Source organism: Engraulis encrasicolus, chromosome 3 (assembly GCF_034702125.1).
Source record: "Engraulis encrasicolus isolate BLACKSEA-1 chromosome 3, IST_EnEncr_1.0, whole genome shotgun sequence".
Taxonomy (NCBI): domain Eukaryota; kingdom Metazoa; phylum Chordata; class Actinopteri; order Clupeiformes; family Engraulidae; genus Engraulis; species Engraulis encrasicolus.
The window spans coordinates 49,013,816-49,037,896 of NC_085859.1; the positions used below are offsets into that span (position 1 = coordinate 49,013,816).

General features: G+C 41.4%; 1 protein-coding gene across 1 annotated transcript; it reads left to right on the forward strand.

Moving 5' to 3' along the window:
- Positions 1–316: 316 nt before the first annotated feature.
- atp6v0a2b (ATPase H+ transporting V0 subunit a2b) lies at positions 317–24,020 on the forward strand. Its single transcript, XM_063195600.1, has 20 exons — positions 317–1,208; positions 1,383–1,461; positions 3,328–3,425; positions 4,006–4,143; positions 5,447–5,544; positions 6,092–6,215; positions 6,603–6,685; positions 6,995–7,088; positions 7,210–7,422; positions 7,984–8,134; positions 9,512–9,651; positions 9,979–10,136; positions 10,758–10,848; positions 11,155–11,273; positions 11,469–11,679; positions 12,909–13,028; positions 13,152–13,271; positions 14,028–14,145; positions 14,692–14,863; positions 23,333–24,020. Exons 1-20 carry the CDS (start codon positions 1,095–1,097, stop codon positions 23,433–23,435), a joined length of 2,544 nt encoding a protein of 847 aa, XP_063051670.1. The 5' UTR covers positions 317–1,094; the 3' UTR covers positions 23,436–24,020.
- Positions 24,021–24,081: the final 61 nt, after the last annotated feature.

Genomic DNA, 24,081 nt, shown 5'->3' on the forward strand with positions numbered 1-24,081 from the left:
GGTACTTAATCTATGTCTATGGTAATATCACAAAATGTGGTGCTCAGACAGGGTTGCTTTGAAATTTCAGATCATCCTTTTAGCCTTAGGCACAGTCAAGACTGTCTGCTGACCAGTGTGTGAACATCTTGCCAGTCTCATGAATCATCATGGTAGAGATTTTTTTTCAAAGAAGATTATATTTGGATGGCTTTACTTTTTTAGTGTAGTGTGTGTGAGTGTGCGTGTGCGTGTGCGCACTCTAGACGGCACTATGCGGAGACTTTTGTTTTGCTTTTTCTTCTCCGGAAGGCCGGAAGTGCCACTGTCAGCGGAGGAAAAAAATGTAGCTAGGTTTACGGAACTGAGTTTGACTGCTGTAATTCTGCCGCTAGGTTCACATTACAGCGAAAGTTATTCGGTACAGGTTGTTGTTAACCTGTCGCGATTCTAAGCTTCAACAATAAGAGAAAAACGTTTTCAAAAAGAAGTATGTTTAAGGAAAGAGGCTGTGCTGATGGCCCATTTGGCTGATGCGGGTAACACGAAATAATGATACGCGAGAAAGTCCACGAATCAATTTTACATGATGCGAAACGCCTTTTGGTTCTGTGGTTCATTGATTTTCATTGATTACTTAACGGTTATTTTTAACAACTAGAAAAAATCAACTTGTGTAAAATTTACACGTCAGCACAGGATAGCACTGGAGGTTGCGAAGTGCGAACAAGCAACGTCACCTTGCAACGTTATCAAAACAGGAAGTGATAAAAGTTACTCAAACCTTTGCTCGGCATTAGCTACAATGTTTATGTTGTTTTGTATGACTTGAAGCCTCATACGAGTGAGCCATCCTGTGGAGTCTACTGAAGGCAACAACTTTCACAAGGAAGCATCCAGTCAGTGAACCTAATACTGTCACGCGACGCCCTCTATTTGATTTGACGAAAATTGGGAGTCAAGCAAGTGGTGGCCTTGTCTGACATGTTCCCTGAATGTGCTCCAGAAAAGTACTGCCAACGCCAGTGTTGAGGTAACAGCAGCCTCTACTATCGGGGATCTTAAATGTCGACGACTGTAATTTAACCAAGCCAGTGGTGCACAACAACAACAATATGGGCTTGTTCCGAAGCGAGGAGATGTGCCTTGCCCAGCTGTTTCTGCAGTCGGGGTCTGCATATGACTGCATCAGTGAACTTGGAGAATTGGGATTAGCAGAGTTTAGAGATGTGAGTACTCAGACTTCTATTCCCATCCCTTGAACTGTCTGCCAGTCTCCACATAATTTTGTACAGCTAAACAATGTTCCAATTGCTGTGGGCATCCAATTGTGATATATGATTGCTGTCTTACTTAGTGGACACTTTATTTGCAGAAATGTTAAAGCTTTGCTTTCTTTGCAGCTCAACCCAAGTGTCAACTCCTTTCAGCGAAAATTTGTAACCGAGATAAAAAGATGTGAAGAGATGGAGCGAATCTTGGGTAAGAGATAATATCTAATTCCTTTTTCTTCTATATACAACGTATTCCGCCAAATCTATGCCATCCACCCATGAAAGATAGCCACAAACTAGCCAGGAATGAATGTGATGGTCAAAGAAGGTCCTAATTGGCTGTGGTCATGATGAGATTCCTCCACCCGTCCACCCTTGTTTGTGTGTGTGAGCTTTTGTGGTGGCCTCGTGCTCGGAATTAAAGGCCTTCTTGAAAAGCACAAGTGATGCTGAGTAGCTAATGAAATAATGGGTCTCTCTCTCTCTCTCTCTCTCTCTCTCTCTCTCTCTCTCTTTCTCTCTCTCTCTCTCTCTCTCTCTCCCCCCCCCACACACACACACACACTCAAACAAACAAAGTGATATGCCACAACTACAATGATGATTGCCTTTTATCTTTTTAACAATAACAACACGATTAAGTAGGCTAGTCCTTGTTCAGTAGGCAAAAAACAATCAAGATAAAAAAAGATCAGAAAATTACAGACAACCTCACACACCCACACACATCCTAGCCACACAGATCCAGACGTACAAATACATACAAGCGTCACCCAACTATCCAGACACCTTGACCCCAATGATTGGGCCACTCCACTGTAATGCCAGAGATATAGCCCTTTGAGCAGGCCAGCAGACTGTTGACCAAAGGTCCTCTTTTACTGTGGCAATTAAAAACCCCATGGCACTTATTACAAAGATTAGGACACACATCTTCTGTATCCTCCTGGCTCAAAATATTTAGTCTGGCCCGCCACTAACCTCTAGTGCAATTGAGTTACATCTATTCCCCTAAATTTGCTGCCTTGCATCCATCAATTTTGACAGGACCTTATGTGACCCTCTTACCCATGTATGCTCACTGCCTCGTTAGGAATTTAAACCACAACAGTGTTGCCCCTTTTCAGTTGCTTCTTTCCTTCTCCTTGGAACTTGGGAAGGGTGTCTGGTATACAGTATAAATTATGCTCTACTCTACTATTCGTGTTTTAAGTACCGTAACTTAAGTTACTTCATGTTTAGTGATAAGGCTGCATGACGACACTGAGACACTGAGTGAAAAATTTCAACTGGGGAGCAGAGTTAACTGTTAAAATAATCTGTAATGGTAGTTCAGGAATAAACATACTGCTAAAATTATTGTGCTACTTGACCATTTACACAACATAACAGCACGACAGTGATATAAATTAACACTGGCACATAAAACACATGAATCGGTGAGAAATAAAGAATAAAGTAAGTAGTAGATTAGTTGGACTAAACTTTATCCATCATAGAGAGCCCAGACATTTTTATCAACTGGTATCTCTGAACTGCTTTCAAAACATTTACATTTTACACTTCAACACGTTGTTCTGTTTTTGTTAATCATTTCGCAGTACCATTTTTTGAGCCCTGAGTGGGAAGGCTCTAGTTGAATTGATCAGGAACGACCCAGCCGTAAATCATCCTCTCAGGCAATCTTATGAATTGAGTTGAATAGAAAACCAATTATTTAACAGGCCACTGAAAGGCAGGCATGCTTAGCAGTTAAGCAGTTGACCTGTCGGCCTGTGGGTTGCAGTTAGTGGAGTCAGTTGGGGACTGGGAGAGTCACTGACCAGAGCCCACCTCCATCCCTTCCGCATGCCTGAGCTCCCCCTGAGCATGGCACCGGCCCTGCACACACTGCTCCATGGGAAACATTGACATGCCTACTCCCTGCGCCCACATTTGACGGTTTAATCTGCTCTAGACGGTGTGCTGTGTGAAGTGCTCTGTGACCATATTGAGTATTGACCACTTTTTCACTTCTAGGTTTTGAATTTGGATGGACAGTTGAAGGACTAACAGGTGTGCCTTACTTTTGTAGGATATTTATTGAGGGAGATTAAGAAGTCAGAAATCCCACTACCCGAAGGACAGGTCAACCCAGGTGCCCCCCTCCCCAAGCAAGTCATGGGTATAATGGTAAGCTGCCAGATGGTTTATTGTGCATGCATGCCACTCGCATGCCTCTCATGTTTGCATCAGTTCATTTCAGACTTGTTGGCATGCTGTAGGCTTTTCCAGAAGTTGTGTCTTGTATACCCAACAGTGCTGTGATTATTGACTTGCAGACTTTTTTGTAATATCCTGATAAATGCCACATTCTTGATTATCTTATGCCTTTCTTTTGGTTTTACTTCAACATCTGTAAGAGTGATTAAAGGTTACCAATGTGCTGACTGACCTTTTTTTGTGGATCAAATGCTTTTATTGTAATTTTTTTTCCAAAGACATAGGGACCTGTCCTAGTTCCATACACTGACGAGAAAGGGGGAAGTGACACCACACACACACACACACACACACACACTTGATTACTTTTATCTGGATCCGAGATTCAAGCAAAGTGTGCTGGTACAGGCTGACCGGTATTAATGACACTTCTACCAGTTTTGTTGTTAAGAAATCAATCAACATTCAGGGGACCGGGTATGGACAGGAAAAATCAGGTAGAGGTTCAGGGCTCCAGCTGACTGTCTCTCTGTGCTGTCTGGATTTGTAGGAGCAGCTTCAGAGACTGGAGTCGGAGCTGAGTGAGGTGACGGGGAACAAAGAGAAGCTTCAGAAGAACCTTCTGGAACTGACAGAGTACACGCACATGCTGCAGATCACCAAGAACTTTGCACAACGGAACACAGAGGTCAGTTCCGCTTCAGCAGCAGTTCCAATTCATTTTAGCTAGTTGGAGGTCAGAAACATTCTACAGGGTTCCCACTGGTGCTTGAATTCCTTGAAAATGCTTGAATTTCAACCAAGTGTTTTCAAGTTTGTGAAAATGCTTGAATTTTTGGTGAAGTGCTTGAAAATGCTTGAAATGTGTGTCAAGTCAAACTCAGTAAGCCAAATAATGGAAATTAATTGTTCAGGTACATCAAAAATCTGAGGAAGTGAGATGTCAAATGGGATTTGCCATTCGACACCCTAAAATTCATTAGAATGCAGGAAATTGCATCTTAAAAACACATTTTTTCTGGACCCCCAGACCCCTTCCCGCGATCTATTAAAGGTGCTGAAAAATTGAAAATTTGGTGCTTGAAAGTGCTTGAAAAGTGCTTGAATTTGTTCATGAAAAAGATGTGGGAACCCTGATTCTACTTCCAAGCACTTTGGAATACAGTAAAAAGTTCCCCAGCACTTGCTGAACAAGTGTCATTCCCCTTCTTTTGGAAATCAGATTTCTACTTTATCCTGATCCTGGCTTCTCAGAACAAGAAGTGTAAATCTTAAGATACTTTGGTTGATGACTTGGGTGTTATTGGATCATTGCATGTGAAATCAGACATTTTTGGGCCCGACCAACACAAAAGGTAGAACCCCAGAACTGATATGAGTATCCCACCTGGCACTCCACCCAAAATGCTGATGCTAATTTGGACACAGTGTCAGGTGGGGTAACACATGTTAGGTAGGTGGGGTAATCTCTAAACACATCTCAATTACTACTTCACTACAACTCATTTCAACCTTTAAGTTCCATTATCTCCAAAATAGCTCAAAAACCAATCACCAACATTTCAGGTATTATTCACAACATTGCAGGCTAGGTTTGGACAAGATATTGGCCATTTTAAAATGTAGCTTTTTTGATATTCAATTTGTAACAATTAATGAGATTTAATATCTAATAATTTGTACTCGGATAACTGTTGTGTTCCATGTTGTTTGTGTAATGTGTCGAGCCATATAGAGCTTTCAAATTCTACTCTCTTAATTAAAACTTTCTTAGTCCGTTTCTCCCTTAATATTAGTGCCAGATTTATGCAACTGTAGTTCTGGGGCTCTACTTTGCCACTAAAAATACACACCAAGTTGTATTAAAAATGCGTTGGTCAGGCCCCAAATTGTCTGATTTCATGTGAAAGGACCCTATTCTAGCTAGATGTGGGCCAATGCCTGTTATTCCTTTCTTAATTTCCATCTTGTGTATGTGCTTGTGTGAACAGTATGAGTCCAGGCAGGCTCAGTATGAAGAGTTCCCCTTCTTGGAGAAAGAGTCCATCATGGATTATGCCAGCATGCAGAGACTTGGAGCCAAACTCGGGTGAGCTGCTGAACAAAATTGTCAACCGCCTTCACTACGTTCTCTCAGTCACACACCAATACACGTATTTTATATATTGTAACATATTATTTGGAATTTGTATATTATGAGTATTGTGACAATAGACAATTAATTTGTCTATTTTAGACCAGTCTGTTGCAATCAGACTTTTAAGTCAAACTCAAGCTTAAATAATACAATAGCATGTTTTATAGATGCCACCACACCACAAACATGATTGAAAGAAGCAATCTTTTGCAATGTCTCTTAATACCAGGAATGGTAGAAGTCTAGTGAAATATTGTCTACACCTCAGCTTTGGCCCTGCCATATTCAACGGCAAAATGCTGTCCAGTCTGCTTCAGGTCTTCCTTTTACTTTAACCGAACTTGCATGCTTTCAATGTATAACCTATTGTATAACCACAGACTGGTATTTATCATGTTGTTGGGATGTATTTCTCCTGCTAGTTCCCAATGTGTGCACGCCATAATGGGCTAATGTGAACACGTCCTTTTATCTGTTTCTTCAATCCTGTCATTTCCAGATTCATATCCGGTTTAATTGAGCGGGTGAAAATCGAGGCCTTTGAAAGGATGTTGTGGAGGGTCTGCAAAGGCTACACTATTCTCAGCTATGCGGAGATTGACCATCGCCTTCAATCAGAGACGGTACCACCATTTTAACTACTTTAGAGTCATTCGCAAGTCATTCAAAAGCAGCACTTTTCTTTGAAAACATGCATGTCCAAATGCTGTGCAAGATCATCAATACACTACTCCATGAAGAGTCGTAGAGTAGTAGTGTCATCATTAGCACTCAGACAGAGTCTGACTCTATAAGCTGAAATACATTGCCATGTACAGTATTTGACACAGCATGTTAACTACATTTTGATTTTACTGATTTTGAATTCTTTAGTCAAGGATTTAGTAACTTCTATTCGATTACTTCGATTACCACATCATTTTTTTTGCTAGTGTGTAGTTTCTGTATGCATTATGTTGTCCAAAGTAGACGATAACCATTTTCCATTTGCTGCTTGCCTCCATGTCTAGGGTGAAGAGACGAGGAGCATGGTGTTTCTGATATCCTACTGGGGTGACCAAATAGGACAGAAAGTTAAGAAGATATGTGACTGGTAATACATCATGCATATACCTGTAATCAGTCAGATAAAACCGTCAAGTTAGATAAAGTAGACTCCTATTATTTGTGATATCCTCCTTTGATATCAACATCAGTCCTGCTGTGTATTTGTTCACGAAATCATCTCATGGCCACAATTGTTTTATTGGCAATAAACTAAAAAAGAAAAAAAAATGCATTGTCGAATTTAAAAGTGCTCTGCAATGCTGTCAGAATTGCTGTGCCAGAGAAGGCCTTTAGCCTTCTGAATTGGTTTGTCTTTTGCTGGTTATGTAACCCTTTTTGCATTTGTTCCATTCAGCTATCACTGCCACCTGTACCCGTACCCGAATAGTAACGAGGAGAGAGCCGACGTGATCGATGGTTTGAAGATGCGTATCCAAGACCTGCACACAGTAAGTTCTCTCAGCTCTCTCATTTCACATTACATTTGTAATAGTACGGGATTGGCATCAGAACAAAAAAGTCGACTGAAAGCAACTGCTGAAGTGTCTACTGTACTATTCCTCTCATCAGGTCCTTCATCGAACTGAAGACTACCTGCGGCAGGTGTTGAACAAGGCATCCGAGTCGGTCTACACCTGGGTGATCCAGGTCAAGAAGATGAAGGCTATCTATCACATCCTCAACCTCTGTAGCTTTGACATCACCAACAAGTGCCTCATCGCCGAAGTGTGGTGCCCACTCAACGAGCTGTCGACAATACGCAGGGCACTGGAGGAGGGCTCGGTGAGTGTGTGTTCAGCTGGTAACTTCTGATGATTTTATGAGGCATGTTTCACGTAAATGACATTTTTTTAAATCTAAAAGTATTACTGTGTATTATCTTACTGTGTTTTTTTAAACTAAGCCTGATCTATTTTGGTGACACTTTATTTTAGGGTTCACTTATTTGGTGCTAATACTGTATACGCTCAATTTTATTTCTTGATAATTTTTGCTTTATTACTTTAATTTTTACTTACTAATTAAACTTTAAAATACGGTAAGCTAATATCTATTCACCTGTTGTGATGAATCTCTCCCTCCTAAACCGATATTCATGTATTGCTCACAGTATTTTCATTTGCAACATAAAGCTTTCTCTATAATTTGAAGAAGAGGGTCATGAGAGGCAAAATCAAAACATAAATTGAATTTGGGGGAATTGTGAATGAATGTTTTTGTGAATTTATGCTTTGAGTTCTGACGAGTATATTCAGGCTGTAGTTTTGTTGTAAGTGAAATGTACCTATGCATTTAAATACTTTCTACATAATATCCCTACCTGTACCCGTTTTTTGAATGCAGCGAAAGAGTGGGGCCACAGTGCCATCGTTTGTGAACCGTATACCGAGCAGTGACACCCCACCCACGTTAATCAAGACCAACAAGTTCACATCGGGTTTCCAGAACATCGTGGATGCTTATGGTGTGGGCAACTACCGAGAGATGAACCCAGGTCAGTATGCTGTACACCAGGCCTCATTGGGGTTCCATTGGCATGGGTTCCCATGATGGGCAGCCTGGATTCAGAAACCACAATTCAGTGCCACATATTAAATGACCTGGTTTTACCCATCAAAGTTGCGCTGGATTTTAGCTTCTGCAAGCAGGTTGCCCATCACTGGTTCTCTCAGGCAGAACACACCTTCACTAATCGGCTGAGCAGAAAGAATGTGTGTAAGCAATGTGATGACTTTCATTTAAGGACACATGCAAGCACATTTGCAACGCGAATTTCGAAGTTCATACAGGCAAGTTACCAGGAGTGAAAAGGGGCTGTGTGTTTCCACTCAGCTTCGAGAGCTATACGTATCTGGTTGGAATTCCCTATTCACTCAGCTTACACGTCTACCAAGTCACCGAACCAGTCAGGATGTTGACGTAGATATTACGTTGTCAATCAGGTTAATTGTAGTGGGGGAGGGAAAAGCAACAGTTGTTTCAAACAGCAATGGCGGCATGTATGAGTCACATCGATTCTGCTATTTTAACTGTATTGTCAAACCTGAATAGGTCACGTCACGTCATTAAATATGTTGGATAAGTGGTTTGTCCAATTACATGCAAGGATTTTCGATAAAGCCTCGTCTTTGGCGAGTTAAATCTGTGTGCCACTGGTTCCCAATCAAATCAACTACACAACACAAATGTTTCAACTGATTTGATTGGCTGCTACAACCTGTTCTCATTGAGCTGTCAGAGTGGAACACTGTATTTCAACTCTTCACTTCCCCCAGTTAGCATCTGTCTGCTGTTTGACTGTGTGCTGCGTTTGAATTGTAGCGTGCGTGAAGGCATATGTCACACATAGCCTTTGTGTAGTAACATATCCTGTTATTTCAACTTTATGCAGAGCCTACACTACAAGGAGGGCAAACAGTATTTGATCCGTACAGCACAGCCATACCCTCTGTGCAAAAGGAATTGTAATATTTGTTTGTTAATATAATGTTAATATAATGTTAATATAATGTTTGTTTGCTATACCCTTTGCTATGTAAAAAGTAAAAACTGAATTTTATTATGAATTTAATTCAGTCAGGGTGTTGGGTAAGAGGTACTGCCACACTTGCTTATTGTGTCTCTATGTATTAGTGTAGCCAGTAGAACATATACAGTAGTAATAGTTGACTTATTTACCATAATTTTGTATAGACTTGTAATCTAACCACAACCACATACATCCAAATATATTTTGTAAGCAATACAATTTTTTTGTCCCCCATTAGCTTCAGAGCTATCCGAATCATGGCCATCTGCATTGAGTATGAAAATGCATAGCTATGTTTTCACAATGTAATATTTATAAATCAAATTTTTCTTTTCCCTGCAGCTCCTTATGTCATTGTTACCTTTCCATTCCTGTTTGCTGTGATGTTTGGGGATTTTGGTCATGGCCTCATAATGGCTGGCTTTGCACTGTGGATGGTGCTGTATGAAAACGACCGCAAACTGAAGAACACCAGAAATGAGGTAGGTATTTATGGTGCTTGTTGGAGTTCTCCTTGATTCCTGCCACAGAAAGTAAAAACGTGTATGGTGCATATTTAACCCTATTTTCCACAACTGATCAAAATGCGCATAATGTGCACACAATGTGCATCGATAGAAAAGTATATGAGAGGTGTTTAAGGTATATTTACTTTTTGGTGCCAGAATTCAGAAGCTCCTCTGTGGTTTGAATCATTTATTTCTTTTTCTTTTTACTTGACATGCACTTTTATGTTTCTGGTTATCACACGAATTTTAAATGTATGCATTGATTGTTTAAGTATACATATGCTCTAATGTCCCCCATAGATCTGGAACACATTTTTCGAGGGCCGCTACCTCATCCTGATGATGGGCCTGTTCTCGGTGTACACGGGACTCATCTATAACGACTGCTTCTCCAAGTCCCTCAACCTCTTCGGCTCCAGCTGGAGTGTCAAAGCCATGTTTGAACATGGCAACTGGACGTGAGTTACAATGACGGCTGTGGAATTTTTTGGGCGTCATCACAAATTTCATGTCAATCAGTTACCAATCGGACGCTCATATACTGTATAGTTGACTTGAAATGATTGTAATTTTCCTTACACAATTTCTGACACAATTTTAAAGCCTTCAGGAAGCCAAATTCATGTTTATTTCTGGTGGTTACGCAATATCCACACAAAAACACAATCTGATGTGATTGATTGTATAGCCTAGTTAAAAGCACTATGTGTTTTCCCATGCCAAATTATCAATAACAAAGTTTTTGTTTCATGGAGAGAAATTCTGAGAAGCTGTATCAAAAATAATTTAGAACTCATTTTATAACTGCTTTGCAAAGGATTCAAGAGTAGTTCTATTGGGGTATAACAAATAAACAAATAGATACAAAAATATACACAAATTTTCATATTTGGTAACTGAACTAGCTAGTTGCAGGTGAATGAGCTAATTGATCAAATAACTTGAACAATAGAAGTACATACTACAGTAGATGGTAGGTCATTGTGAAGCTGGTTTATACATCTGTCTCTTTGTTTTCTGTCTAGGCTTTACTTGAATAAACATTCTAGTCATTTATTTTCTTATTTTTCACTCCAAAGGCTGAACACAATCAGAGGATCAAAATCACTCACCCTTGATCCCAATGTCAACGGTGTCTTCAATGGTCCATATCCCTTCGGCATTGATCCAGTGAGTTTCTTATGTGTTGACATTCATTTCTACCCTTTGGGCTACATGGTCTACAGAACTATGTGCCTACCTACGTAATTTCAGCAGTGTTCCGGGTAGTTAAAGTATATTGAATTTAACATTTTTTACTAATTAAAATAGTCCTGGACTAGTTGTTCTCTGAAGGTCAGGTTTGGAGAAACATATCAGAGGTCTTGTTGAGACGAACGTTGTGAGATGCAATGTTCCTCTCACAGTAGGCATGCATTCTTAATCCATTATCCACTCACTAACAAGTGCTTTTTGTTGTATTATTCGCTCTTTCAGATATGGAACATGGCATCAAATCGTCTGACGTTCCTAAACTCTTACAAGATGAAAATGTCTGTCATTTTGGGAGTAATCCACATGCTATTTGGAGTAATCCTTGGTGTCTTCAACCACCTGTAAGTAACTATACTGCTGTTTAGCACTTCATTGAATGCCTGTAATTACGAATTAATTCAATATACAAAATATCCATTCAGTGAATGTTTTTGGATTAGTTCTTTGAAACGTTTAAAGGGAACAGTGTAATGCATTTGGTATCATTGTCTAAATGTACAGTACATAACAGTGTTCTTTTGTTTGTGTTTCTACAGGCATTTCAGAAGGAAGTTCTGTGTATATTTGGTGTTTGTCCCGGAGTTCCTCTTCTTGGTGTGCATGTTCGGGTACCTGGTCTTCATGGTTGTCTACAAATGGCTGGCTTTCAGTGTGAAGGAGTCCAGAAGCGCACCCAGCATCCTCATCCACTTCATCAACATGTTCCTCATGCAGGGAGATGACATCCAGCCTCTCTTCCCAGGACAGGTAAGGGCTCACTAGGACACTTTGTTGTTTACAGTATAGTATCTTATAGTGGTACCAGTACATAATTAGTATTAGATTATTTTTAATAATCATATTATCCATATTATTTCAAAACTTTGTAAAGAGAGGCTATGATTTGTTTGAGATGCCATCCAGCCTCTCTTTTGAGGACAGGCGACGGCCCACAAGGACAGTTTCTTTTTACAGTACTAGGAGAAGGGATGTCACAGTCAATTATGGTATACTCGCTTACCATGCTAAAAATGTTGACGATAATTGTGGGGATGATGATGATTATTGTACTTTTTTTTTTTTTAATCATTATTATTTATCATTTATGTTTTGTGTATGTGCCTTAGGTTTAGGGTGGTTGTGGGTTGTTGTGGTAACGGGAAAAATTCCATTAAAGGGACACTGTGTGAGATTTTTAGTTGTTTATTTCCAGAATTCATGCTGACCATTCACTAATGTTACCTTTTTCATGAATACTTACCACCAGCATCAAATTCTAAGTATTCATTATGACTGGAAAAATTGCACTTTTCATACATGAAAAGGGGGATCTTCCCCATGGTCCACCGTTTTGAGTTTCCAAAAATAGCAATTTTTAGCTGCAAAAATGACTCTACTTGGACCATAATAGAAAATATTTGTTTATTACTTAGTAAACTTTCATGTAAAGATCAAATTTGGCAATAGGCAGCCCAGTTTCAATGACCAGTACCTTTTTGTCCTGCATAGTGTCCCTTTAAGAAATGTTTGGAAAAAAAAAATGTTGATGATGGCCATTCACTTTTGAAGTTAAGATCCTATATCATGGGGCATTGTTAAGTATCAAAAATAATCGAAACACTGACCCCTGCCACAGTGGAAAAGTAATAGATGTGATCACGGTGGGCAACTGCACTGTGGCACTATGAAAGCCTTTTCAGCGTCAAAAGTTGATAACATAGGTGCACCCTGAGCAAATATCCCTTTCCACAGTCCAAACATTGGGATAAAACGTTTTTAATATTATATCGTAAATGATAATGTGGCATTTTTGCGCTACAAACCCTTGCCAACATCCTAAAATTCTCTTGTAATAAAGAAAAAGGGAGAAGGAGACTTGGGAGTTTACACTAAAAAACCTGACAAGAATCTAATGATTTGCTGTTCTGCTTTGTGTTGTATTTCAAGTTGGTTGTGTGACAAACCTGAGTAGCTAAACTCTTGTTCTTCTGCTCCAGGCCGGTGTGCAAGGGTTCTTACTGGTAGTTGCCTTTTTGTCCGTTCCTGTCCTTCTTCTGGGAAAACCCCTTTACCTTTACTGGGTCCACAAGGGCAGAAACCGTCTCCACATGTATCAGGTATGTGTTTATTTGTCCGTTTATGGCAATCTTAACTGATAAAATGATTTAAGCAGGGGTGGAAAGTAACTAATTACATTTACTCAAGTGTTGTAATTCTTGTGTAATGTATTGTAATGGCAGGGCTATGAGCGGGTCAGACGCTGCAGTGAGGAGGAGCTGTGTCTGCTGAGGGCTCACGACATGGAGGAAGGGGACAGCCATGACAGTGCCATGTCCAGCTCAGAAATGCAGTCAGAGGAGGTGGGTTATTAGCCTGGTGTTTCAAAGCAAAAAGCTTTTAGTAGGTTGGAAAGGGGGGTCCACGCGCACCTGATTTTTTTGTGTCTTTAGAGTGTCTACTTCCAGAATCTGCCAGGTGCCAAGCTGAAATAATGTCCCAAGGCCTTCATTTTTAACCATTTAATGCACCTGATAGGACATCAAGAGATTGAAACAATGACAGCAGGTCATAACTTTTGAAGTAAACTACATACAGAGACAAATTAAGACACAATATTGACCTGAGGATGAATTTAAGTTGTTGTTTTTTACTTTTGACAACATTTAAACGGCATATTTGCTCAAACGGCAATAAAATGACCCAAAATATGCAGACACTCAACTATCTTTTCATTCTTTTGAGTTTTGATGTCTTTTTTTGCACACAACGAAATTGCATTTATGCCTCACCCGTGCAAAGGGGCATCCCTCAGTGGCGGCCCTGGGGTACCTCATGGGGGAGAGCACTGGTTGGATATACTGTATGTTGTATGTTGTACTGTAAGGGCAGCATATGCATAAAGGGCAACGCATGCATGAAAGGCAAGGCATGCATGAAGGGCAACGAATGCAAGACGGGCAAGCATACTCCAGCATTTTCTGTGAGGAAATGCAATCTAGTTTTAATTGAATAGCATCAACTGACCGCACGAAAAGTATTTTTCAATAATAAAAAGAACCTTGTGTAGGCCTTAGATTTCCATTACATAGCTGACTTTGCTGTTTTGTTTTCTACAGACTGACCTTGCAGATGAGTTTTTGCACCAGGCTATCCACACCATTGAGTACTGCCTGGGCTGCGTCTCAAACACTGCCTCCTACCTGAGACTCTGGGCTCTGAGCCTGGCTCATGCTCGTAAGGAAACTCAAATCACTTTCTTATATTCTCACTATGTGCTTTTCCCACAATGTTTTTAAAAAATATATATTTTTGTTGGGGGTTGTCATCTTTATTTAGACAGGACAGTGAAGAGAGGGACAGGAAATGAGTGGGACAGAGAGACAGGGGAGGATCAGGAAATGACACGGATTGGGTCGCCCCCGGGTCGCCCCCGGGTCGCCCCCTACTGCTAGGCCACAGCAGGACCATTCTCACAATGTATACAGTATTAATTGATCTCTTGAAAATCTCCAATGAAGGCAGAGTGTCCATATATGTAATACTGCAACTCATTCCAGAGATGTCGTGCAAAAAAGAAAAGCCTGTTTTCCCCAGTTCAGTTCAATCCAGTCTGGCACATGCTCGTAAGGACACTCAAATCACTGGCCGGATTGCAGATACTTGCTATGTTCATACAATAGGAATCCTAAATAAGCGATCGCAACATCTATGATTGACTTTTATGTCTGACTGTTTTTTGCTTTCTACGCTTTCTGCAATTTCACCCTTGTTTTCTTGCAGAGCTTTCCGAGGTGCTGTGGTCGATGGTGATGCGTGTGGGGCTGCGGGTGGACACCAGAGTGGGCGTCCTCTTCCTGGTGCCCGTGTTTGGCCTATTTGCTGTGCTCACCGTGTCCATCCTGCTGGTCATGGAGGGACTGTCTGCATTCCTGCACGCTCTGAGGCTGCACTGGTGGGTATTATCGCATGGTATTATTGCATGGTACTGTGATTATTGCATTTTTAGATAGAAACAGGGATGTGGTTCGGGTGGGGTGACAGTCCCACAAAATACTGCCAATTCTGGTGTTTGCACTATGTTGGGAAGAGGTGGGTTAAGGATCAGGGGTTTTGTTCAGGGGTCAGGCTGGTAGGAGGTCTGACGAGAGCATATTCTGAAAACTTGGTGAACAAAGCGGTGTCTCTGCTGTTCTTGATTCAGAAGCTTGCAGAAGTTGTATGACCACTTTCCACCATCTGTGTGCCAATAGCATACTTGCCGACCATTATGCATTTTGTGTAGCAGATACGGATTTTGACATCAAACTACGGCGCCGTGACTTCAAAATACGGGAAAAACCAATAGCAAAGTGTGTTCACGGGCCCTTATACATTTCTCTGTAGACTTGCAACCAGAGGTAAGAACGGGTAAAAAAATCCAAGCCCGAACCGACATGGGCCCATGGGAATTGGGCCGGGCCCGGCCCGAGGCCGACTAATTATTGGATGTGTAGGCCCGAGCCCGAGGGAAGCCCGAAATTTCAAATTTTATTCATTAGGAGGGGTGATCTATGATAACAAATCAAAGCCCTTAAATTAAAGCCATTAAAGTATTTTGTTACGAAATCTAAGTTAAATAGACTGTATAAACATGCAGGCCATCTTTTATATTTCTGTGTATGCTGCACTGCAGTGCACAGAGGTTACATTAAGCGATAATCCATCATTGACGCTTTTTTTAAGAGTTGACGGAAAATTTTAAGGGCGTCCGTCATTTTGACCGGCTGATCATTGGGCCATAAGCCACAGCAGCAGTACGACCTTAAAAATCTAGCGCGGCACTTTCACAGAGAGAGACAGCGAGACAAAGAAGAACAACGACGCGAGCAGCAGAACAGGAATGAAGGAGTTCTTGAATTGCCATTGCAAGAGTTTATTAGGCTACAGTATGTGTCGGGTTGATGAGGCGACCTCTGTTTTTTGCAGACCACGCGTCTCGTGGCCAAAACACGGCCGAAATGCCTCAGCGCACTGTGATGGGAGGGAGAGGCGAGGGAAAGCGCGTGCATTCTAGCAGCAGGCACTGCACTGCTGGATTATCAACTGACGTGGAATATTATTAACGCACAGCCTACATAGCCTATTTATTTATTTAAAAAAAAAAAAAAAAAAAACTGTCAACGATAGAGAAGCCGAACCCGACCCTACCCGAACGTAATGAGTGACATTTCAGGCCCGACCCGACCCGAAATTGGCTCGGGTTCGGGTTCGGGCTCGGGCCTGGGCCAAAAATCATAGGTCTACTTGCAACCAGCCAGAGCCGTAGATATAGTGGAGCGGCTACAGGAAAAATCGTGCAAATCATGATACAAGCGTGAAATTCGGCATGTATGTGCTTAAGATCAATACAATCAAATCTACCCGATTTGCCACGTGAAATGGTGGCCATTTTCCAAGATGGCCGCCAAAAAAGAGCCCAGATATTGATTTATTGCACAGAATTGACAAAGCAAATCATAATACAAGCATGACATTCAACATGTATGTGCTCAAGACCAATGAAATCAAATCCACCTGATTTGCCACTTTAAATGGTGGCCATTTTCCAAGATGGCCGCCAAAAATACCTCAGTAATTGATGAATTGCATAGAATTGGCTTAGCAAATTATGATACAAGCATGAAATTCGACATGCATGAGCTCAAGACCAATGTAATTAAAGCTACCTGATTTGCCACTTGAAATTGCGGCCATTTTCCAAGATGGCCGCCAAGATCTCAGAAATTGATTTATTGCACACAATTGATCAATCAAATTACGATGTAGGCATGAAGTTCGACATAAATGTGCACAAGATCAATGTAATCAAATCCACCTGATTTGCCTCTTGAAATGGTGGCCATTTTTCAAGATGGCCGCCAAAAATACCGTAGATTACCATACCATAGATATTGAATTTTGCACACAGTTGACCAAGTAAGTTATTATACAAGTATGAAATGTTGTGTAAATGTGCTAACAAACAATACAATAAAATGTACCTGATTTACCACTTGAAATGGTAGCCATTTCACAATATGGGCTCCAAAAAGATTGAATTTAGTGCGGAATCCAGCAAGAAAATTATGATAAAAGCTTCTAATTTTGTTTGTTTGTGCTATAGAGCAATATAAGCAAATCTTCCTGACTTGCTGGCCACTTGCAAATTTACGGTAATATGGCAGGAGTTGTTAGTGTATTTCAGGGGGCATTATCCTACACAGAGAAGAAATTGATAAAAGCACTATACACTATAGGGGGCTAGAATAGCTATAGCAGTGGTTCTCAACCTTTTGTGAACAAATGCCCCCTTGACCTCATAACAAGCCTCCCAACTCCCCCCCCCCTTATTATCAAATAATAGAATAGACTAATTCCCCCCATTGACAACTAAGGGTGAATCCCATTACACCCCTTAGCCCTACGCCGATCCCCTTTGCCTCCGTTTTGCGCGTCCACGTGTAAGCGTAGTGGCATCCCGATTCACGTTCAGACAGATGGGTAGGGGTTCGGCGAAGGGCTTTCATCCCCTCCGCGCGGAGATTTTCCAACACCTCACTCCACGGACGGAGGGCTTCGACAGATTTCCCTGAATGCATTGCGAGTACTACCTCCTCTCAGCTTTATCCTTCTCAACACCCCCCAGGACTCCCCAATACCCCCTGGGGGGCTGTAGAGCCCCCATTGAGAAGCAGTAACCAATAGAAAATGAATTTTGGACACAAATGCCTAGATGCACTGTCTGTCATTGAATTCCTTCTAAAGTTAAACTGTGCACTGTCATTTGTACAACACTCATTTTGCACACTGTGAAGTTTGAACACCCCTATGCCTTCCCCTTGCCCCTCGTCCCTTCAAACCTTGAAACGCAACCCCTACGAATTGAGACACCCCTTCAACAATCCCGGCATGACACCCATAGCATTCAAAAAACAGCCTCTCGATGGTTAAACCAACAATATTACTTGTAATCACTCGGACAACAATTTTAAAAAAGGACAACGGTGTTGCATGACCCTCGCAATTCCTTCACGACTTCCATGCATTAAGTAGACATTAATAGCAATTTTTTCATGCACGTTTCCTGGAGAAAATAACCCATTGAGACAATGTTTAACTTAGTACAATGCAACATTTATTACAACAGTAAAAACATAAATTACATAAAGTACTTATTTTTGCTTGCTTTTGTGGATGCTGACTTTTTTTTAAAGACATTCACAATGCAATTGGGGGAAATAGGTCTTACCCCTCCGTTTGAAGTCTTCCTCTGGAAAATCTCTATTTGAAGGGGTAGAAAGCCCCTTACCCCTACCCCTCTGTCTTAACGTGAATTCGGACAGCCAAAACGGAGGGTAAGGGGAAAGGCGTAGGGCTAAAGCCTGGTTTATGCTCAGAATCAAAGTTGTCTGTGCGATGATGCAGACAGCCACGCAGTTATTTTTACCACCTCTGCCGTCACTTGGTGTGCACCTGAAAATGTGACTGCCCGCAGACAGCTACGCGGTTAACGGCAGCAAGAGCCGCTGTGATTGGTCCTCTCGACCAGGCTGCTCTGTGCTCGAGAACAAACAGCTACTTCCTTGTTCTAACCTTCACTGGGCTACGGACTATGAGATGTTCATTAAATAAGTTCCTCATGCTTTGTAGCTTCATTTATTTACACGAACCAAAGACAACACGTGCACTTGCAAGTTACGATGCTGAAGTTAAATCGGGACAGTAAATAGTGTTTCCATAGTTCATTCTGCTTTGTGCGACCTGTTCTCGACAATGAGCCACTTCTTTGTTCCAAACTACCGCGGTGGATAGTGCAAAAGGTTGACGTTTATTGCATGTTTCATTTCCATTGTCGTTGAGTCTGTGTAGCTGTGTAGCTACAAGGCAACAGACACGTATAGTTTACTCCTTGTATTGAAGGCAGTTTGAATCCTCTCACAGCGCAGACCAGATCGAGCAAAAATCAAAACTGTCTGCGTTGACCTCTAGGCGACAGGTGGCAAAGAGAGTATACACAGCCCTCAAGGGGGTGAAATGAGATTCAGCCATAGACTCCTAACCTCCTCAAAAAGACAGGCCCGTTCACACTTTGCTGGAAAGACTCAACTACATCATAACAGCATTGCTAAGACATTAAAGAGAGCCTTAAGTAACAGATAAAGACTTCAAGATAAAGATCACTGCAATTTTGAAGACAATACGGGTCTAACATAGGGTCTTTGCAAAGGGGTTATAACTGTATAAATGTCCATAAAACAGTATAAAGTATAAGTCCTCATAAGTTATTCCATTAGGCCATTGGGTAAAACTGCACTGATGAATAAACCAGTGTTGTTGTTGTTCATGAATCTGGGATTCTATGTGATTGTTCACTTAGGCTGTTGTTTCTCATCAGGATGTAGCTATGTTGATGCCTCAACAGTTTCTTTTCATTGGCTTATTTATTTTGGATTTTTCTAGTAGCATCATCGCACACCACCCTCCATCGGCATCAGGAACTAAAGTGGCTATTACCATGCTACCGCCACGTTAGAGCAACATCGCCACATTAGAGCAACATCGATAAAACCATGAATTAGCATATTATTACCACATTGTCATTGCATTATTAGCATGTCATTAGCAGTCATTTTTTGTTGGGGGGTGGGGGTGCATAACTGGCGTTATTGGAATGTTATCAACATATTATTAGTATGTTATAAGGGCTTATGTATCACCTCATCATCTGAATTAAGGATAATGAACAATTTAGACCACATTTGCAATTCTATACAACAGACGCCATCTTGGAAAATGGCCGCAATTTCAAGTGGCAAATCAGGTGGATTTGATTGTATTGGTCTTGATCACATATATGCCAAATTTCATGTGTGTATCATAATTTGCTTGATCAATTTGGTGCAATAAATCAATTTCTGAGGTTTTCTTTGGCGGCCATCTTGGAAAATGGTCGCCATTTCAAGTGGCAAATCAGATAGATTTATTCATGCTGGTCTTGAGTACAAACGTGTTGAATTTCATGCTTGTATCATAATTTTATATGTCAATTCTTTGCAATAAATCCATTTTTGGGGTACTTTTTGGCGGCCATCTTGGAAAATGGCCGCCATTTCAAGTGGCAAATCGGGTAGATTTGATTGTAAGGGTCTTTGGCACATACCTGCCAAATTTCATGCTTGTATCATAATTTGCACGATTCCTGCCATATTGGCCTTGTAGCTGCTCCACTAATATGGCTCTGCTTGCAACTGCCTTGCGCTGGCCTTTCCATTGGCTAGTAGCAACGTGTGGGGGGAAATATTGACCAATCAGAGAGCTAGTTTAGAGGTCTTCATTTGTGTGCTGCGCTCCGCGCTCGAGTCGAGGACCAGCTGCCGATAGAAAGTTTGCACAAGCACAGAGACTGGATAACATACTCCTATAATCTCTGACACAAGTCCTCCTCCTGTCATGAGCACCGTCAAAATCACCGTTTCAAAGGTAAATGGGCTTTGAGAAAGGTAGCCTCTATGGAATAGTGAATTGCGTCCAGTTGCTAAATCAGTAAACTTATGAAAATAAATAAAGGCCGAGGTCTGTCGTCCTTAACATAATAGCCTTGGTCTCATTAGCCGCGCTTCAGCGGCCCGGGGCCGCCCGGGGCTCAGGAGAGTGGCCGGCTCGGAGCTGCCGGCCCCGGGCCATTTTTTGCCTGATCGGACTCATAGCCGACCCCAGGCACATTCAGGTACACGCCTTGTTTGTGAAACGTCAGTCGGGCACAGCCCACTTTCGCCCCAAATCACAGAAGGACAACAACAGAACAACGACAAAGAAGGAGAAGAAAATTGAGCAAACTCTGCTGGAGCAGGTCGCCGTTTGGCTCGTAGCCTACGGACAAAGACGACAAGAACTGCAAAGAAAATGGCTTGCCTTTCAAGAACAGTTTTATTACATGGCAAAGTTGTCGATTCAGAAGCTGTATGGGACGCAGCGCATGTTAAGAAGACAAAGACGCATGAAAATACGAGCAGCTCGACAACTGAGAGTGAACAGAAGGAGACGTGCGAACATGCCCAGTTAATCCCCCCAATAGCGCACAGAAGCATGAGCCCCGGACATAGCGAGACATGAATGTGCAGGTAATTGAATAAGTTACCATGTGAAAGGAGACCAAATCCCGGAGACATAGCACCTTCATCAGTTGCTATAGAAAATTATGAGCCCCGGACATAGCGACACACCCCCTCGTTGCGGCGTGCCACCTGTCTATTCATGGTGAATGTGCAGGTAATTGAATAAGTTACCATGTGAAAAGAGACCAAATCCCGGAGAAATCCCCTTGTTTTTAAAGTTATTTAGCCAACATAACTTTTTTGTTGTTATCAGGGCATCATGGGCACCACTACACTTAAACTTGGGATGTCATAGTCATGTCGGCTTTTTTATGCTTTTAGCCGCCAACTCTTGTGCCATTATCGTGATTTGGCATGCTTTCCACTGGACACCAATAAAAAGTGTCTCACAAATACTCACACATGACATTTATGTCGGCTTATTTAGCTTTTGCGCTATTATCGCCGAAGGTCTGGTAGGCTATTCGCACGTGGGCTATATCGCCCGAGGTTGACCCCGCCTCCGAGCCTCGGCGGTGCTTGCTGGCCCATCGAATTCGACGGGCCAGGGAAAGCGGCCCTTAGCCCCACAACCTGGCCCGGCGGCCATCTTTAGCACCTAGCCCCCTTTTGATGAGATCACCGTCAGCCCCCTTTTGTCCGGGCCAGCCCGGGGCTGGCCCTGCAGTGAGACTAAGGCTATGGTTCACCCAATGTTTCGCCGTATTTGACGGCAATATGTTGGTGCTTTTTTTTTATATTGGACCGAATGAGAAAATGTGGTCGACTGCTGACTGTATTACTGCGCTATAAATTAGCAGATTAGCAGCGAACTAAATTCGGTTTCCCTTTGCGTCGGATAATTTTAACTGGGGAAAATAAAGCGATAGTTCTAACGGTTATGCTCGGAGTACATCCGTAACCTACCATGACGCCGTATAAAGACATAGGAATACTGGAGTCGTGGCCCATTCTGTGAACAGGTGTAACAGGTCTTGTGCGTCATACCAAATATGCATGACTCCACGACTAGAACTATCCGTAATCACGTATGGCAATCTATTAATAAAATATTAGAATAAATAAATAATAAAAATAAAATAATAAATAATAAAATATGAAGTATTGGCCGAACAGTGAACAATAGCCAACTCATGGCGGCAAATGAGGGTAGGCCTATTATGCAGAGAAGTAAAAAAAGAAGCGTGCATGCCACTCAAAAGTTACTGTGGAAATTCTGTATTTTGTACTGAATGAATGCAAGTGTGATTTTGATGTTAGCCCCCAAGGTAATGACATTAACCTGATATTATCCTAGCCTAGATAACACCTGTCTTTATCTTTTTCTCTACAATCAGCTGATACTTCTTCACAGTAGGTGACAACATCACCATTTATTAATATTGGGGGAATGATGTAAGAATCATTGCAATTCAAATTTTTGTTCATAAAAATCACTGAAATGCCTCTGTATTATATAATCAAATTATACACTTCCCTACATGTACCTTCTACAGCCAAAAAAATAATCAGCAAATGCTTCAATTTCATACTCGATTCCAGCTCCTTAACGCCCCCCAAGTGACCAAATGCTCTGTTTGGCTGGTACATAGGATAACTTACCAGCCACTTACTAGCCAGACTGGTGGTATGTTTGACTAGTAAGATTAACAGTCATATTGGCTGGTGATCAATACAGTTAATTTAGAGGCCTGAATTCCAGCACACTATATGATAGCATTTTATTGGTGTTATGGTGTGAAACAAAAAAAAACATCTTCCATGAACGTTTAATAAAGTATGGTAGTTCAAAGTACTGTGAAGAGCAAGATAATCTGGTGAAATTAACTATTTGCCAGATGCACGGGATGTGAGATTAAAATGCAGGAAATTGCATTTAAGAAAAGCTCATTTTTCTGGGGGAGGACCCCTACACCCCCTGCCTGAATGAAGTGTCCCATATTTCCCCCCTTGACATTTGCCAACCCTAGGTGTAGGGCAGACTATGCAAAGCAAAGTAGCCTCTCAGGTGGCCCGCCGGCGGCCTATGGTATCGCACTGCGTTGACCACATTTTCTCACTTGGAGGTATTTGTTGCGCCGTGAATTGCCACGCCGCGATAAATTGCTACTCAAAAAAATGTTTCAAGGTTGGCAGGTATGCAATAGGATTATATGAGGCAAAGCCTATTGGGCACACCTCTACATTCTATAGAATGCAGAGGTGTGCCCAATAGGCTTTGTCTCTATAATAGCCTAGTAGTATATACAGTAATAAGCACTGATTTCATTTACCATTTGTTTTTAAAGGGTGGAGTTTCAGAACAAATTCTACAGCGGGGCTGGTACCAAGTTCAACCCTTTCACCTTTGCTGTCTTCCACAACAGTATGGACAGTGAAGGCCAACTCTAGATGGGAGTGTGTGTGTGTGTGTTTGTGTGTGTGCGTGTGTGTGAGAGAGAGAGGGAGAGAGAAACGGTATTTGAGTGAACGTATGCGTGTGTGGTTGTGGGGATTTTGCCTATTTTTCAGTTTTTTTTTCTACCACTGATGACTTAACAGAATGTATAAACAAGTAGATTTGTTTTCATCATGTTCTCTGTATAAATGGAATTAACTGTTTGAGGATGTCATTTATTTCTTTAATAAATTGTGGGTCACATACCAGTTTATTAATAAACTCTTCGAGTGCATTTTAAAAAAAACATTGTCAAATGTCTTGTATGAACATTCACATTTTTGTAATGTTTGGTTGTTTGGTTCTACTCACAGTCATATGTGAGGTAAACTATTCATAGATGTGCATAATGCCATTGTTTAACCGTTTTCTCCTTTTATTTCTTAATTTTAACAAAGCTGCACTGTTTAAATGGACTAAATGAAACATGAAGGAATGGCAAGAGGGTATATAAGCAGAGTTCAAAGATCTGAGATGCCTATCTACTGCAATCACGGAGATGGTATTGGGTCAAAGACGAGACGTGATTTTTTTTTTTGTTCCGCACTCATTAACTATCAAAAGAGTAAATAAATGAATGTTGTATATTATGCTGATAAA

What these genes read in the sequence shown, in the direction of transcription:
- atp6v0a2b (XM_063195600.1), top strand. Translation starts at nt 1,095, where the DNA reads ATGGGCTTGTTCCGAAGCGAGGAGATGTGCCTTGCCCAGCTGTTTCTG. An exon ending in AGCAAGTCATGGGTATAATG is followed by an intron (nt 3,426 to 4,005) that starts GTAAGCTGCCAG and finishes CTGGATTTGTAG; the next exon opens with GAGCAGCTTCAGAGACTGGA. An exon ending in GGGCACTGGAGGAGGGCTCG is followed by an intron (nt 7,423 to 7,983) that starts GTGAGTGTGTGT and finishes TTTTGAATGCAG; the next exon opens with CGAAAGAGTGGGGCCACAGT.